Below are 17662 nucleotides of genomic sequence, written 5' to 3' on the forward strand. Positions count from 1 at the left end.
AAAAAATTGAAATAAGCACCGGATTATACCTCAGCAGATGATTTCCTTACAAGTTCGTAATCATTATTTACATTATTTTCACTCATGTTTTCATTCATGTGCATGAAATGTGTAAGGAAACTTGGAGCAAAACACACAAAAGCATGCAGAGGGCCTCAGAGAAGAATCTTCCTTTGAATAGGAAAGTATGTAGGGGGATCAAATGTACCCTCAGCAAATGTACCCTTGGTGATGATATAAAGCTGAGTAGTGCAGCTGACACAATGGAAGGGATGGACACCACCCAGAGGGACCTGGACTCAAAAAGTCCAAGGCTTAAAAAGTGGGCACATGAGAACCTGATGAGATTCAACAATGCCAAGTGCAGGGTGTTGCACTTTAGTCAGAGCAATCCCAGATACAGACTCCCTAAGAGCAACCCTGTGGAGAAGGCCTTACAGGTACTAGTAGATGGGAAGCTGGACATGAGCCAGCAGTGTGCCCCTCCAGCCTTGAAGGCCAACTGTATCCTGGAGTGCATCAACAGAGGGGTGACAGCAGAGAGAGAGAGGTGACTGTCCCCCTCTGCACTGCCCTTGTCAGGCTCCATCTGGAGCACTACATCCAGGCCTGGGACCCCCAGCACACAAGGGAAGAAGAGCTGTTGGAGCGAGTCCAGAGGAGGCCACAAGGATGCACAGATGGAGCACCTCTTTTAAGAAGAAGGTGTGAGAAGGCCGGGCTTGTCCAGCCTGAAGAAAAGAAGGCTCCAGGGACACCTAATTGCAGTCTTCCAGTGCTTGAAGGGAGTTTACAAGCAGGAGTGGGACCGACTTTTTACACAGTCCAGTAGTGATAGAACAAGGGGGAATGGCTTTAAACTAAAAGAGGGGAGATTCAGATCAGATTTTAGGAAGAATTTTTTTACTTGGAGGGCAGTGAGTCTCTGGCACAGGCTGCCCAGAGAAGCTGTGAATGCCCCCTCCATGGAGGTGCTCAAGGCCAGGCTAGATGAGGCACTGTGCAGCTTGATCTGGTGGCTAGTAATACTGCTCATGGCAGAGGGTTTGGAAGTAGGTGATCTTTTAAGGTCTCTTCCACCCATTCTATGATTCTATGATTCTACGAAATCATCACAAACATTTATCAGCAGGAATTCACTTTCCTGTTCCTTGCTCTTGGCTTTCTAATCAAACTAAGCAAGAGCTTTGCACTCATGCAGATTCAAAGAGAAGTCTGCAAGAAATCCTTCAAAACAAATATTTTTATTTTCTAATAATTTTATTTTCTCCAGACATTTGAGCCACTGATACTGGGCTAGGAATTTCCAGAAGAATGATAAGCAAGAAGCTCTCCTCTGGGAGGGCAGACATGCATGAGTTATCTGCTGTCATCTACTACAATTACTAGCTTTTCTGAGGCAATGCACCTGGCCTTCTTAAAGGCATATAAAAAGGCTATGGCCAGCCCTTTATTATCCAGTACACCGATTCCCCTTCAGGGATGCCTTTTTCCTCCAGAACAAGCCACTCACTATGAAAAATGTATTTAAGCATAAGAAAACTTCAACAATTGCTTACGTTTTGTTGTTGTTGTTGTTGTTTTTTTTTTTCCAGTTGTCATGGTTTTATGATGTTTGGTTATCAGTATTCCACATCATAACATCATTTAATTTGATTTACTAGTTTCTACTGCATTTTATTATATTGTATTATGGTGTGTTATCTTGCATTCTGATATCTTATTTAGTAAAATAGTTTGTTTCTCCTCAGACTGTTGCTGCTCTTTTGTTTTTAGGCCCATTTCTCTCTCCTTTTCCCCTTTTCCCTTATATCTTTTGCGGGATGCAGGTCCCTGTGTCCCTCCACCCCGCTAGTCACAAGACCATGCCAAACCAGCCCGTAAACCTTTGACACCAATTCAATTTGAAATGCAGATTGAAATCTAGAGTACTGAGATCAGAAGTACCCAATGTATTTAAGTTTGACTGAAGGTTGATGGCTTCTTGGATGTCTTTGAACTCTTACCACAGTATAATATGAAATGTTGCAAGTATGTGGTAAAAAAAATTATAACAAATTCACTGCCTGAAATGAAAAAAAAAGGAACATCTTTTGAAATGATTCTCTATGATTCTCTATACATATATATATACATATATAAATATATATATATGTATGTATATAGAGGGACATATACACACACACCGCACACACACATGCACATTTGTAGATCCCCATATAAACATTTCTTCAAAATACAAAAAGTTGGTTCCATTATTTCTTAAGTTGATATCATTTTAAATACTTTACTCCATAAATCAGTAATACGACAACATCAGGCTGTCCAGAGAGATAGATTTTAACACAGTCTTATAACCTCCACTAATATAAATATATTGGCAAGGAATTTTGACCAGCAATTATAAATTTTGAAACTTAAATAATTATCCTACAATTACTTTAATTTTAACAACAAATTGTTTCTGAGTACCAATATTCACAGAAAACATAAAAAAAAGATACAGCTTTAACTTCTAACGCTCTCTATCTAGTGCAGTTTATGAGAGGAATGTAAAAGAAAATTACATATTAGAGATCCATTCTAAAAAGAAACACCAACTTACATGTTTCAAAAAAAGAATGTTGTTTGCCTGCACTTTACCATAAATGACCATGCTATGTCATAGCTTCTTGTCTGCAAATGAAGGACATTGGTTCAGAAATCTCCTAAAATGTATATGAGGATTAGATTAAATTCCTTTCCTTGTGAAAATAAAGTTCATTTACACTTAGAGTGAAGAACATCGAGGAGTTTGTTACTCTAATGAGACGTTTAAGGTAACTTGGTAGCCAGTACCAGTTGCATTTGCAAGCAACTCCTCGGTTTTTCTTCCTTTTTAAAAATAAAGGTACAATCATAGTTATTCGCTTACTTTAAAAATTCTAAAGATGAAGAAAAGTAGTGTTTATACATATAAGTCCTCATATAAATTATAAAACTCAAGTTTATCTAACAAAGTTCCATCCCCAGAAGAAGCATAAAGCACTTTTGTGGTACCTTCACTTTAAATATTTGTATCACATCAAGTCTGAAAAATGCAACAAAGATGATACTGTATCCTAAAGCCAAAAAGAATATTCTTCTGATGTAGTCTCTTGTGACGGATGTGCTCCATGAGATCGTGTGATTGCCATGGTTTGATTGATTTTCAAATAAAAGAAATCTGAAAGAGTTCACCTAATCAGTTCAGTAGGTGTAAGAAACATCAGTGAACAGCAGACTCATCTGGTTTGAGGTCAGCAGTCTTTGGAAGACAAAGAGAAGGGAGTTTAAAAATACAACATCAAAATAAAAAAATAATGAGGTAAACTCCCCTTAAAAGGCCAAATGGGTTGGGATGTCAGGAGACAGTTCGATTGTATCTGACACCCAAATATTTCTCTAGCCAGAGTTCAGCGAGCTGCATGGTTGAAGCAAATGTACTTGCTTTGGATCCTAAGCACATTTTGTATTGTTTTGGATCTAAACTGGGGTCACAATGAACTGGGTGAAAAATATGAACAACTCCTACTTCTTGACTTCTAAAAGCCTTCAAGCCTGATGTTACCACTTTAGTATAGAGGTCTACATCCTCAAGACCCCAGCCTTGAATTGAGGTATCAAATCCACCAGCAGTAAGTAGGTCACTTTTGTAAATACATGTAATTCCAAATCCATACTCCCTCCAAAATCCAGTTCTTTTTGTGAAAATAAAACTACTGTCAGCTGGAGGGTTGCCTCCATATATTACTTTTGGATCATACTGGCTGAAGATGATAGGGTAGTAAACCTGTTCTCCCTGAATAGTGTTTTCTCTGCATCTCTGTAGGAAGTCTGGTGTGAATATCAGATCAACGTCACAGAACAACAGCAAAGTGCCATTGTCAAACTGGGATGAAGCCATTTCAAGACCTAAACCTCTGGAAAACTTTCCTGCCATAGGAACCAGGGTCATATCTGCTTTAGGATACTTCATGCTATATTCTTTAAACAGCTCTATGTGTTTACTGGAATCCTGTCCTAACTCAGAACTGAAGAGAATTATTGCCAACTTTACATTCTGTCTGGGAATCAGACAAGTCTTCTCAAAGTTTTCCATAAATCTTGAGAAAATGTCAAATCTTCCTATAAGAGGGACAAGAATATGTATTTTCTTGTCACTGTGTCCCACAATGTCTTTGGTGCCTTGGAATGATGAAGAAAAAATCTTTAAAGAATTTGAAAGAAAAGAGAAAGATTGTGTGTCAGCATTGGTGTCCTCCAGCAGGCTTCTTACATCTAGTTCTTCTGCTTCTCTGAAGAAAGGTTTGCTGAACAGTTGCTGAAGGAAAGCATGACGTCTCACTGGAACTGTAACTTTCCTTCCTTTGTGCCTTTTGTACAACAGCAGTAAATCCAGGATGTACTCCACCCCATGCATAGGATCCACCCTGCGGTATCCATATTGTATTTCCTTGAAATCAATCAGTCTTCCTCTAGACCTAGAGTTCTCATTTATCATTTCCATGACTTGCATCACAGTGTCATCTAGTGCAGCCCGCAGAACACTGCTCACACTCTGCCGGGGTGGTTGGCCCTCTACCATCGAGTAAAGAAATTTTCCTGTCAGAAATTCCCACTCGATGACTTCAGATCTGTCATGTGGCTGGAAATTATTGAAAGATGGTATCACTCCCAGTTGCTGATCTTCCTTCGTTACTTTGCTGTTACTAAGTTTGCTCATGAGGGCACGTTCCCTATGGAGAAGAATGGTTCGATAGCGCAGTTCGGAAATTTTGCGACTCAGTATGTAATTGTGCAGCCTATATTGGTAGGCTGGCCTTTTGTTTGGATGAAGTGTTATAGCTGTGTGAATTTTGCTGTTGTGAAGGTCTTGAATATAACCCATGCGGTTGTGTTCATAGTTCTCATGGAACAATTGCTGCATCTAGAAAACAGAGGAAAAAGAAAGACATTAGCTAACAGACACTGCTTCTTCCTACAGAATGATCTACATTGGTACCGTTGGTCATTAGCAATTCTGACAGATCACAGCTGTCTTTAAGCACAGAATTTTGAAGTATTCAAGAGGCTACTGGTTTTGATTGATTTTGGTCTTAGTTATAGTACAAGCCACAGTAAGTAACTAAACCTAAATAAACAGAAGGGCAGATATTTGGGGACCATCTTTACTTCATTTACATTGTGACAGTGATAGGACAACAGGGAATGGCTTTAAAGGGGAGATTTAGGTTAGATGTGAAGAAGAAATTTTTCACTCAGATTGTGGTGAGGCACTGGCACAGACTGCCCAGAGAAGCTAGGGATGCCCAGCTTCTGGAACACACCTGGAGATGTTCAAGGTCAGGCTGGATGGGTCCTTGGGCAGCCTATCTGATGGGTGGCAGCTCTGCCTATGGCAGGGGGATGAAAATGGATAGCCTTTAAGACCCCCTACAACCTAAGCCATTCTACGAGTCTATGATTTAACTGCAACACTAATCAAACCTGTAACTGAGGTCTATTGGTAATTTTTCCTAGTTCTCATGTGCAGGCTGAACTACGGATGTTATGCATGAAACATCAAGTCTTCAGATACATCTAAAACCTAATTAGCTTCATTTCAACACAACTTTTTTTTCTTTTTTTTCGTTTTTTTTTTTCTGTTGGGGATCAACAAGGGGCAAAGAATTAAGGGACAGACACATAATAATTTGAATTTGTGTGCCAGGAGAGATACATATAATAGTACATCAAATAAACTACTGATTCTGCTAGCATAACTCATCCTAACTGATTTCCAACATACTTCTGTGGCAAGAAAAGTTTACTTCTGACAAATTACTGATTGTAATGTCTACTAAATAGTGAAGAGATATATAGTCTAGGATTTTAAAATATCTAGTCTTTGTAAGCTTCTGTCCAAACAGCTGAACTACAAAGAAATCATAAAACTTCTTCTGACTCAGCTTAAAAGCAAGCTTGGCTCACTATATATTTCATGTTATGAACATTCATTCTTTAAAAGTATTATGGAGAAGTAAAGCATTCAGCCCATGAATAAATGTAAGATCCACAACACCTATTAATTCCACAGGAAAATAGAAATTGCCACTGAATGGTAGATAAAGAATCTGATCTTTTTCATCTAAAACCAGATTGGTCAGTAATGAATATAAATGGAAGATGTGCTAATGAGACAGGAAATCTTGTTCCATTATGTGTTGTAAGTTTAGGTATAATCAGATTTTAAGATTAGTATTGAAGTTTGTCTTTAATATACTGAGGAAATCAAGATAGGTGGCATCCAATGACACAATGTCTCAGATTGAAAACGTGTAAACCATTTTACTGCATTTCTTTAAAGAATGGAGACTTTGCTACAGGAAATAATAATAAGCATAAGGCAATAAGCATACAGTAACTCTTACCAAGCTAAAATCTACAACAAGTATTCAAAAAAACAATTGGCATGTACAAAAAATAGACAATGTCATATTCAGAAATGCAGAGGCTTATGACAAATTTATAGAACCTCTCTCCCCATCCCATTTTGGCCACAAATCCCTGTGTACTATTATTCGGGTGAGCATGTTTAGGCTACACTGGAAATGACATGGTTTTATTAACCAGGCCAAACCAGGCCTAATCATGACAGGAAAAACAAGAACAACAACAACAAAACAACAACAACAAAAAACCCCAACAAACTAATAATGAAAAAATCCATTCACCAATCTTAAATTTGCCTTTAGCAGATATTATTTCAGAGTGACAATATTAGTTACAAAAAAAATTCACGCAATTCACATTCACAGAATTCCTGTCTAAAACTGTCAGAACGCATTAGTCCTGTCTAGAGAAGCATTTTTCTTCTTACTTCTGATGAGTTGAACCAAGGGCATGGTGTGGCGATTTCCTTGCTGTCATAGATAATATGCAACAATACTAAAAGTACTGAATTAAAGAATCCCAGAATCTAGGAATGGTTGAGGCTGGAAGGGACCTCTGTCCATCTGGCTCAATCTCTGATCCAGCAGGGGAAGCTGGAACAGGTGAAGACCTTCAGGAATGTAGGCACACAAACTCTCTGGGAGAGGGTTACCAGCATCACTGGTGAAATCAAAACATGGATTCCTTGTGGATGAGAGATAGACAATGACAGAACAGAAAGGTTATATGATGGAGGACCGAATTTTAGAGAAAAATTCCTGAGAATGGCCTGAGTGAGGACGCTTTATCTCTGGAAGAGTCATTTTCCCTCCTTCCCCTATGATTCACGTTTTTAATCACGCAAAAACAACATCTGATCAGGTGACATTTCCATCTCTCCAGTGACAGGCTCCACTCTCTTCCTTCTCCATTTTAATTAAAACTGTCTACTGTGTGGTTTGCAAGGCAACTCCTCTTTCAGAAACAAATTCCCAACAGCTATGCCTGCTTTCATAAGATACCAGAAGTAAAAGTATTTTAGTAATCACAAATATATTCCAATGGTTATATTATTTATGGGAAAAGTTGAATCCGTGATTTTCACTTTCAGAACTTCACATTCAAATTTTCTTTTAGGAGAGAAAGAAAATGTGTAACTTTGAAAACAAAAGAAAGAAGTAAAGGCTGTTTGCTGAATGGTTGTCCGCATCTTTCTTCACAATCCTCAATGTACCTCTCTTTTTTATATCCTCTGATCATTATCACACAAGTTTCTCTTCTTTCTCCACAAAAAGAGTATTTGAGAAAGATTGATCATAACAACTGTTACACATTTATCTTATGGCATCTCAATCTTCAGAGCAAGTTTCATTTAAAGGAGCTTTAAACATTAAAAAAGATTAAAATGGAAATAATAATAAAATGTTTTTTACCACAAATACTTTAAGCAGTTGACAGTCACTGTAAAACTAAACACTTCCCTTGTGCAAACATTTCATAACCCTACCTTGACTTATTAAAAGCTCAGCGTCACAGCAGATTCACTAGCAGCATTCATTCAATAGGGATATTCTATTTACATAAATAGTGCATTTTTATTGCATTCAAATTTCAGATGCCTTGCTTTATTAGATATGCTCCACTGAAATCACAGTGAGATGTACTCCATTATATTAATGACTTAATTTTGATAATCAACAACAGATTAACAACAGCAATGAAAAGAAGTTGCTATCAACTCACTATCGCACATATATACAGCTGCACTAAACCATTTTCATCGTTGTTACTGAATATTTTTAATCTATCTCAATAACAAGAAAACAACTGAGAACATATATAATACTGAATGTATAAAATCTTTGTGAAGAAAGGTATTGAGCATTCTTACGCACTGTTTGCCCAAAGCCAATCATAATTCCCAAACACCACTTTAATGCAGAGAACAAATAAAAGAGAAATAAACTTTCTGAAAATTTCAGATGATGCTTTATTTCCCCTTGCAAAGTGCAGCCATAGCAGTTATAACAATAACTTGTTTGAAATAGCTGATTTCAATTAATCCAGTGGAACCAAATTTCTCTTTTTTATTTTTAATACACCACTATGATATTTTCATTTAAAAATTTTAATAACATTTTTTTTGACCTCTTAGAATTTCAGATCTGAAATTTCTATGAAAATTATCAAAATGCTTTTCTCCTTTAAGTTTTTTGTTTTGTTTTGTTTTTAAATCTTAGTTCCACGTATTTTCAATACTGTAGGAAACGAAAAAGTCTTCTTAAATCTCAAATTATTAAGTTCTAGATTAAATCACCTCAACATGATCTTAACTTCTTGAAATTTCTGAAGAAGGTGTTTGATCCTAGGAAGCAAAGGGAAAGATGGCTATTCTCAGAGAATGGATCTATGCAAGGTGTAAACATATCAGTGCTATCGTAAGTGATCTAGAAAAGGAAATTACTTAGGAGGAGGCAATTCAGATACTTGGAAATATTCAAATCAAAACCATTGAGCTAGATAAATGTAAAGCTGCCTTCAAAAGCTGTCATGATACTGAATGGTTAGGTAATAAAACAGCAGATTAAATTATGTGCAGAAAAATGTAAACTACATGTGAAGAAAGCAATTCTAATTATACCTGAATGATGGGAGATTGCGTGACAGTTGTTTGCACTCTGTAATGTTACACAATTGTACAGTAGACCATTAAGTACTAATGTAACTTCACTGTTCAGTAGTGAGCAAACAGGACCTACAGAGTCAACATAGGAAGTTCCACACAAAATATGTGAAGAATTTCTTTAAAGTGAAGGTGACAAAGCACTGGAACAGGTTGCTCAGAGAGGTTGTGGAGTTTCCTTCTTTGGAAATATTCATGACACATCTAGATACCTGCTATGTACTGCTAAAGGGAAACAGCTTTAGTAGAGGGGCTGGACTCAATGATCTTTTGAGGTCCCTTCCAGTCCCTGCTATTTTGAGATTCAGTAACAAGTCCAGAATGATTCGGAAGCACAACTGTGCTTCCAGTTACACAGCAAAGCTGTGTAAGTCCAGAGCATACTTGAACCTTGAACACCATCTGCAGTTACTTTGTCAATACCTTATTGTTCCAAATAAAATTGATAGCTTAGGAAGATAAAGACACTGGACAATCACTCGTGTGTACTGTTAGATTACTAGATGACTAGGATGGAAGGGAGTATTCTAGAGAAGGCTAGCTCTGAGGTAGGCCCACAAGGGAGGGGGATAGGAATAATCACAATCTCTTCTCATATAGGAGCTCTGATACATAAAAGACTCAAAACCAGAAAGGTACTGACATCAACCAGAGATCACAGACTCACAGAATCACAGAATCATTCTGAGTTGGAATGGACCTTAGAAGGTCAGTTAGTCCAACAGGGACATCTACATCTCAATCAGAGCCTTGTCTAGCCTGTCCTTGAGCGTCTCCAAGAATGGGGCATCCACCACATCTTTGGGCAACTTGTTCTAGTGCATTACTACTCTTACTGTAAATAACATTTTTCTTATATCCCAGCTAAATCTCCCACCTTTTAGTTCCAAACCATTTCCCCTTGTCCTATCACAACAGACCCTGCTAAAGAGCCTGCCTTTCTTATAGCCCTCCTTTAGATACTGGAAGGACACTAACAGATCTCCCACGATCCTTCTCATCTCCAGGCTGAAGAGACACGGCTCTCTCACCCTGTCCTCATAAGGAAGTCTTCAACCCCTTGGATCATTTCTGTGGCCCTTCCCTGGATGCACTCCAACAGGTCCATGTCTCTCCTCTACTGAGGACTCCACATCTGGGAACAGAATTCCGGGTGACATATCATTACAAAATCTAGAGGACCAGGATCACCTCCCTCACCTTGCTGGCCACACTTTTTTTGATGCAGCCCAGCATATGGTTGGCCTTCCAGCTGTGGCACATTGCTGGCTCACATTTAGCTTGCTATCCACCAGTCTTCAAATCCTTTTTGGGAGGGCTGTGCTTCATCTCTGCATCTCCCAGCTTGAATTTACAGTGGGGACTGCCACACTCAAGAATTAACTGGAACAAGCTGTGGATGCTAGAATTTTACATGCAAAACCTAAGCACATACCCTAATGGGAGATTTCTATCATTTATATGATCAACACAAAGGTACAGTTTCTCCAGAACATTTCAGTGCTACAGACTGATGGCAAATCAGGTGAGACTGAGTCATAATATGCCTTTATTCCCTTCTACCTCTCCCTTGGTTTCTTCTACATGCTACTGCAGAGAGAGAATATTTGGCCAAGCAAACACATAACCATGACATAATGCAATCACTTACTGATCACTTACTGAAAGTGGTGAATGGAAAAATTATTTTCTGTGCAACAAAGGTATGCACAACGTTTTAATTTTTCATATTGCATGCCTTTGTGATTTTCCTGAAGAGTATGCTGGCTTCTAAACTATTCTTGTAGCAGAACTGATAGAAGAGTTGGCAAGACTTGCTGCTTGCCTCTTTTAATGTCAGCTGAAATTAAAGGTTGGCAAGAAACACAGATAATCTAATCATGCCCAATGGAACTCTGAAATGCAAGCAGGAACAAAAAGGAAAAGGCAAAAAAAAAAGAAAAAAAGAAAAGAAAAGGAAGAGATGAACCAAATTAGAATAAAGGCAACACTTGATTTTTGCAGCAGAGAAATACAATAGATAATACGTAAGTACAATGTAATTTGCATTGCAAGCTCAGAAATTGTAATCTTCATGACTTACTGATGTAATTAAAAAATAAATTTCTTCCTCCACACACACGAAAGCCCAAACCAACACACATTATTGCAAGACTATTGCATATTAAATAATGGAATGAGAACAGTGGATTTTAAATTAACATAATTTTTCTTTGAGCACTGTTTAAAAGCAATTGATACCATTTAACAGCAAAGACATGCTACTTAATCCGCCAGCCACTCTAGCTATTCTTAAATCTACAATACTACTAAACTGCCCAACATTTTACCTAAACTTAGCTTTTAAACAAATTAGAAACATGATCAACAGGAACTATTGCTGATCTTTAGTCATGCTGCTTTTTTTTTAGAATTTTGTTCTCCTTAACATGAAGACTTAATATTTTCCAGTGACTTAAAGAGGCATTTCATCCACATGAAGAATCTACACAAGATCTAAGTCTGGGATGATAGTAACTGGCTAAACAGCAGCATACTAAGTATCTTAATCAAAAGACAAGAGAGAAAAAAAAAAACATTATAACAATAATGGTGCAGCTTGAGAGAAAGCTACATGTGCAGTAGAATGTTCTCAATAATTTGTAGTGAAATAAAATCCAACTTGCAGCTTTCCAGTGGGTGATCATACATTTCTGGGTAGGGAAAGTACACATCAGCAAGTAATTTGGTGTAGTATCATGAGAAGAACTGTCAGCTTAGTTCAGGACTGAAAGAGTAAGACTTTTTAAAAAATTATAAAATAGTAGTAAATGGGCAACAGAAAGACAACAACTAGTTACAAGGAAGTAGGGAACTGCTAGTTTGGAGGGAAGTCATTTACAGTAGCCCATAAGGAGCCCTACCATACTCAGTGACAGTGGCAGAAAGTTCAGAACTTGGCTCATGACACAAAGTCACAGACATAATGAGGGAAGAGGAAACATCCAATAGATGTAGCAAAGAACTTGGCAAAATTCAGGACAGCACACAAAATTGTACATTCATGGTTATGTGAGGTAGGTGAACAAATATCCTAGGAATGCTGATTTTTGTTTGAACTGAAAATAACTGACAAATAAAGAGTACACTAGCATGGTAGCAGATAAGGTGAATGGAAAACATCAGTGTTTCCTCCACCAAAAAGAAAAATGAAATCATGTGTTTGCTTCAGTAAGAATATTTCTGAAAGACACAGTAGACAATTACAGTCAAATCTGAATCCACATCTTCATGAAATATGTGGGCCCAAATCAATGCAAATGGTATTTGCCAGGACTGTGAATTGTTCTGTGAGAAGAGATGAATGTTATTTGGCTTGTTTAAATTTGCAAAATGAAGGATAAGAATTGCACTGTCTCTGAACACATTAAATAAATAATAAATACATACATACATAAATTAAATTAAATACATAAGATAAGAGATTAAGTGAAGCCTCTGGTGACTGGAAAAAAGTTAACATCACACACTCATGTTCAAAAAGGGTAAAAAGGATGACCCCAGGAACTACTGACCTGTCAGTCTCACCTCTGTGCTGGGAATTATCATGGAACAGATCATCCTGGAAGCTCTCCTAAGGCACATGAAAGTTAGAGAGGTGACATGGGAGAACCAGCGAGGCTTCACAAAGGGCAAATCCTGCTTAACCAACCCAATGGCCTTCTACGATGGTGTCACTGAATCAGTTGACATAGGAAGAGCCACTGATGTAATCTATCTCATCTCAATTTCACTACGGCCTTTGACATGGTACCTCACAACATCTTTCTCTCCAAATTGGAGAGATATGGATCTAATGGGTGGACTGTTCAATGAACAAAGAACCAACTGCAGCATTGAGTACAGAGAGTTGTGGTCGGTGGCTCAGTGTCAGGTGATGATATCTTCATCTATGACATTGTCAATGGGGTCAATAGCGTTCTCACCAAGCTGTGGAGTGTAGTTGATACACCAGAGGGATGGGATGCCATACAGAGGGACCTAGACAGATGTGACCAGTGGGCCCAGGTGAACCTCATTAGGCTCACAAATCCAAATGCAAGGTCTTTCACCGAAGTCAAGGCAACCCTCCTACCAACACAGGCTGGGGAAAGAAAGGATTGAGTGCAGCCCTTCTGAAAAAGAGCTGGGGGTATTGGTGGAAGGCAAGCTGTACATGAGCCAACCATGTGCCCTCGCAGCCCAGAAAGCCAATGATATCCTGCATGATCCTATCCTGCAATGATAGGCTGCATCAAAAGGAGCATGGCCAGAAGGTCAAGGGAAATGATTCTGCTCCTCTGCTCTGCACTGGTGAGGCGCCAGTACAGGAGACACATAGACCTGCTGGAGTGTGTCCAGAGAAGGCCACAGAAATGATCCATGAAATGAAACACCTGTCCTACGAGGACAGACTGAGAGATGTAGGTGATCTGATTCTTTCTAGAGAAGAGAAGGCTCTGGGGAGACTTGATACTGACTTGATACCTTTTAGAACCTAATGGGGAGCTGCAGGAAAGAAGGGGACAGACTCTTCGGAAAGGTCTGTGGTGACAGAACAGAGGGAAATGTTTTCAAGCGCAAAGAGGGTAGATATAAGAAAAAAATCTTAAGAAAAACATAATATATAAAGAAAATATCTTTTACAGTGAGGCCACTAAGACACTGGAACAGGTTGCGCAGTGATGAGGTTGATGCCCTGTCCCTTTAAACTTTCAAGGTGAGGCTGGATAAGGCCAAGGGCAACCTGATCTAGCTGTGGATGTCCCTATTCATTGCAGGCGAGTTAGACTACATGGCCTTCCAGCTCTAAAGATTCTATGATTCTGTGATTAACAAGAGAAAATCTACCATGCCATATATTTGCATGGGTACAAAATTAAAGGGAAATTTCTAGCTAAAAACAAAACAAAACAAACAAACAAAAAAAAACCAAACTGTGCTCAAAATAAAAATAAAAAACATGCAGTGCTCAAAAGTCTTTTGGACTCTTGCAAAAAGTAGAACTGTGCATTAATTACTTATAACTCTTTTGTTTGCCCTCTTCTTTGATTAAAAAATAAAGGTAAATATCAACCCCGCTTTTTTTTTCCACATTAATGAATGTATTGATATTCCACATCAGAACATGCTGTAAAGCAGTGGGAGTTAAAGAGTTAATGTTCTTGTTCTGTGGGCTGCCTTTGTTGGGTATTTTGGGTTCTTGGAAGGGAGGAGAGGAGCGGCATTCCTGGAGGACTGGGAGGCAAAAGAAGAAAGGTGCAGCTCATGGCACGATACCAGCTGCTCTCCCTCTCGCTGTCTCTCGGTTTGTCGTGGAGAAAAGCACGTGGTTCCCCTGCAGTCTACTAGCGTAACACCTCATATTTTGGACACTTTTCTCCCTCATTTTGTTGGATTTTGTTGGATTTAGTAAATTACAGTTCCTCCTCACATCGTTGCCGTTGGTTTTTTTTTTTTTTTTTTTTTTTTTTTTAAAGACTCATTGCTATCTTCCAACGCTTTCCCCTCTCCCCCTCTCCCGGAGCGCACAGCCCGCAATGTGCCATGCCTCATTAAGTCACGGGCCGGGGTCGGCCACGCCATTAAAAGGTAGGGTAGTTTTTATTCCTTTCTCTTTTGTCTCCTTCTGGGCTTGTGCCCCTGTTACGGATTCAGATCTAGATATAACTCTGTGACAGTCAAAGACATTGGTTTGAAATCTGCTCTCTTTAAGCCAAGTTCTATCAAGAAAATGTGAGATCAAGCTCTCATAAAACAGTGCTGCTCTGCTAAGACTAGCAGGTACCAGCAGGTACTTTTTTATATCTCTTTTTGGAAAAGCTTCGAAATAAAAAAAAAAAAAAAACAAAAAACAAAAACCAAGTTCTCCTGCAACACAGGTCAGACATTATAAGATGGATGCTTCAAGATGCTTTTCTTGCACATGATGCTAGCTGTCCTCATACGGATACTTCACCAACGCTTTGCTATACCAGATTAGTAAATCTGTACAGTGAAAATGCCTATGTTACAAAAAATATATGGTAAAGACATAAAATCTTATAATTTAGCCTATCAGCAGACAAATCATACAGCACTGACACTCAAATACAGAAGAATATATGCAAAGGAACAGCAAAATATCTAAAATGATCCTATAAAGAAAAGAAATTTACCTCAGTAGGTTCAGTAGAGGTTTGCAGTCCTGAACCTGACTTTCATATTTTATGTTTATGTTTTATATTTTTCCAACTGATGTATTATTTTTCTCAATGTTTTCTACAACTGATGAATTGGGTATTTCAAAAGTAAGGAGATTTAGAATTGAATCAATTAAGGAAGAACTTTTCAACTTTTGCAGAGCAACATAAGATGTACAGTTTCCATGGAAGACAACAGTCAAGATACAGAAACGCATCTTCTTCAGCTGGATTTATGCTCCCTTGAAGTCATCAGTATTGAGCACCACATATCACATATACCACAAGCCACAGAACACTGCTTAACACTCTGCATTAAAAATCAGAACTGAAAAAATTGAAAGCTTAAGAAATCAAACTTGTCACAGAAATAATGTAATTGCTCAAACTTTCTCAAACAAAAGGTCAATTGTTGAGTACAAATTGTTTCTGGTATAATTCTGAAAAACAGCATATGTTGTGAGTCTACACAATGTTATCTGTTAATCACAAAAATATCACATTTTCACTTTCACTGTAAGTTGTAAATTGTAAATCAGCTTCTGTGGTAACAATGAACGCAGGAGAATAATTACAGTGTTCAGATCTCTGATCAGCTATACAGTCATCCAACTCTGTTTCAGTAAGTTTATAATTTAAAAAAATTACTAGGTTATTACACAAGAGACATTGAAACAATTCTGATAGTCATCACATCACCATCCCATCATTTTTTCTGGAATCCAATGAACAGAATTTGATATTTCTGTTTAAATGCATGATCTTTAAAGTTTTTTTTTTTCCATTTTTTTTCTGACACAAAATGTTGGTGACTATTAATTTTAAAGATTTTAATGTTTTTGCTTGTGAATTAGAGAATCTGTAATTTACTTTGTGCTAAAAAGCATGTTGGGACAACTCATCCCAATTTGCCAAGATGGAAATAAATATTAGATAACAGATTTTCATTTCTTTTAATAACACTATGAGAAGGGATAGTTTAAGATCAAGAAGCAAAAATACTAAAAAACATTTTCAAATACATGAATTATTTTGGAGATGATTTTAACTTTTTAAAATAAGTAAACTCCATAGCTACAACAAGGCATTTATTAGTTTGACTAACAAGAATACATATTTTATTTTATGATTTAATAACAGTTCTAACACTGCTTTCAGAAATGTTACCAAAAAAACTTATGTTTTCTCTTGTTCTCTGTCATTCTGGGGGTAGATAAAAGATCTAACCCTCCTTCCCAAGACAGGGGTAGCCCAAGTCCAGACTGTGGCACATTGGGTTGTCTACCACAGCCAGAGGAGCACTCCAACTTCAATGCTGTTGAAGGAAGAACTTCAGAAGACCTTTGTCCCAGTGACATATCATAGTGACATGCCAGAAGAGACAATGGTCACTCCACCAGAAAAGAGTACCAGTCAGGATGGGAAATATGCCATTCCAGAAGACGCCTGGTATACAGATGGATCCAGCAAAGGTAACCAAGCAAGTGGCGAGCAGAGGTACACCATCCTTCTACTGACACCATATGGTTTGAAGAGGGGGATGGTCAAAGTAGTCAATGGGCTACATCTTCAAGCCATGAAGATGGTTATCAGCAAGGAACCCAGTGACAATGCACTGAACATCTGCACAGATAGTTGGGCTGTGTATCAGAGGCTTGCTCTTTGGATTGCACAGTGGGCCACTCAAGACAGGACCATCCACACCTGACTGATTTGGGGCAAGGAGATGTGGTTAGATGTATAGAATGTGGTTAAACACAGAACCATATGTGTCTATCACATTTCTGGACATCACCCCTTGCTGTCACCAGGAAATGATGAAACTGACACACTGACTTGAGTACAGTGGATTGAGAACTCTTCTTCTGAGAACATCGCCCACTGGCTGCACCAGAAGCTGCAACATGCTGGACAGAAGACAATGTGGGCAGCAGCCAAAACATGGAGCTGCCCATAACAATGTCAGATATCATCTAGATATGTGTTAAATTGCATCAACATAGCAAGTGGACTGATGCAGGCCTATCTCATACCAAAAGCAAACTAGGCCTATACCATCAAGGCTTTAAATAACTTAATGGCAGCATATGGGACTTCACAGGCCATAAAGAGTGAATAGGGTACACAGTTCACAGGCATGATGGTATAATGATGGGCACAAGAGAACAGCACTGAATGACGATTACATCTGCTGTATAATCTGCAGGAGCTGGCTTTATTGAACGTTATAATGGTGTCCTTAAGGCTGTTCTAAAGATAGAGTCTTGGTCCCTGGGGTGGACAAAGAGATTGCATGAAACCCTGTAGGATCTGAATGGATCTAGGTCTGGTAGACCCACTGCCCTAA

At 38.4% G+C, this 17662-nt stretch overlaps 1 protein-coding gene across 1 annotated transcript in view; it reads right to left on the reverse strand.

The window, feature by feature from the left end:
- Positions 1-1649: 1649 nt before the first annotated feature.
- CHSY3 (chondroitin sulfate synthase 3) overlaps positions 1650-17662 on the reverse strand; it is a 137124-nt gene continuing 121111 nt past the window's right edge. The window contains exon 3 of the mRNA XM_052700997.1: positions 1650-4948. Within this exon, the coding sequence (XP_052556957.1) occupies positions 3383-4948 (1566 nt within the window). The 3' untranslated portion in view covers positions 1650-3382. The remainder of the gene's footprint in view (positions 4949-17662) is intronic.

The sequence above is a fragment of the Tympanuchus pallidicinctus genome, unplaced genomic scaffold (assembly GCF_026119805.1).
Source record: "Tympanuchus pallidicinctus isolate F22 unplaced genomic scaffold, pur_lepc_1.0 scaffold4, whole genome shotgun sequence".
Taxonomy (NCBI): Eukaryota; Metazoa; Chordata; class Aves; order Galliformes; family Phasianidae; genus Tympanuchus; species Tympanuchus pallidicinctus.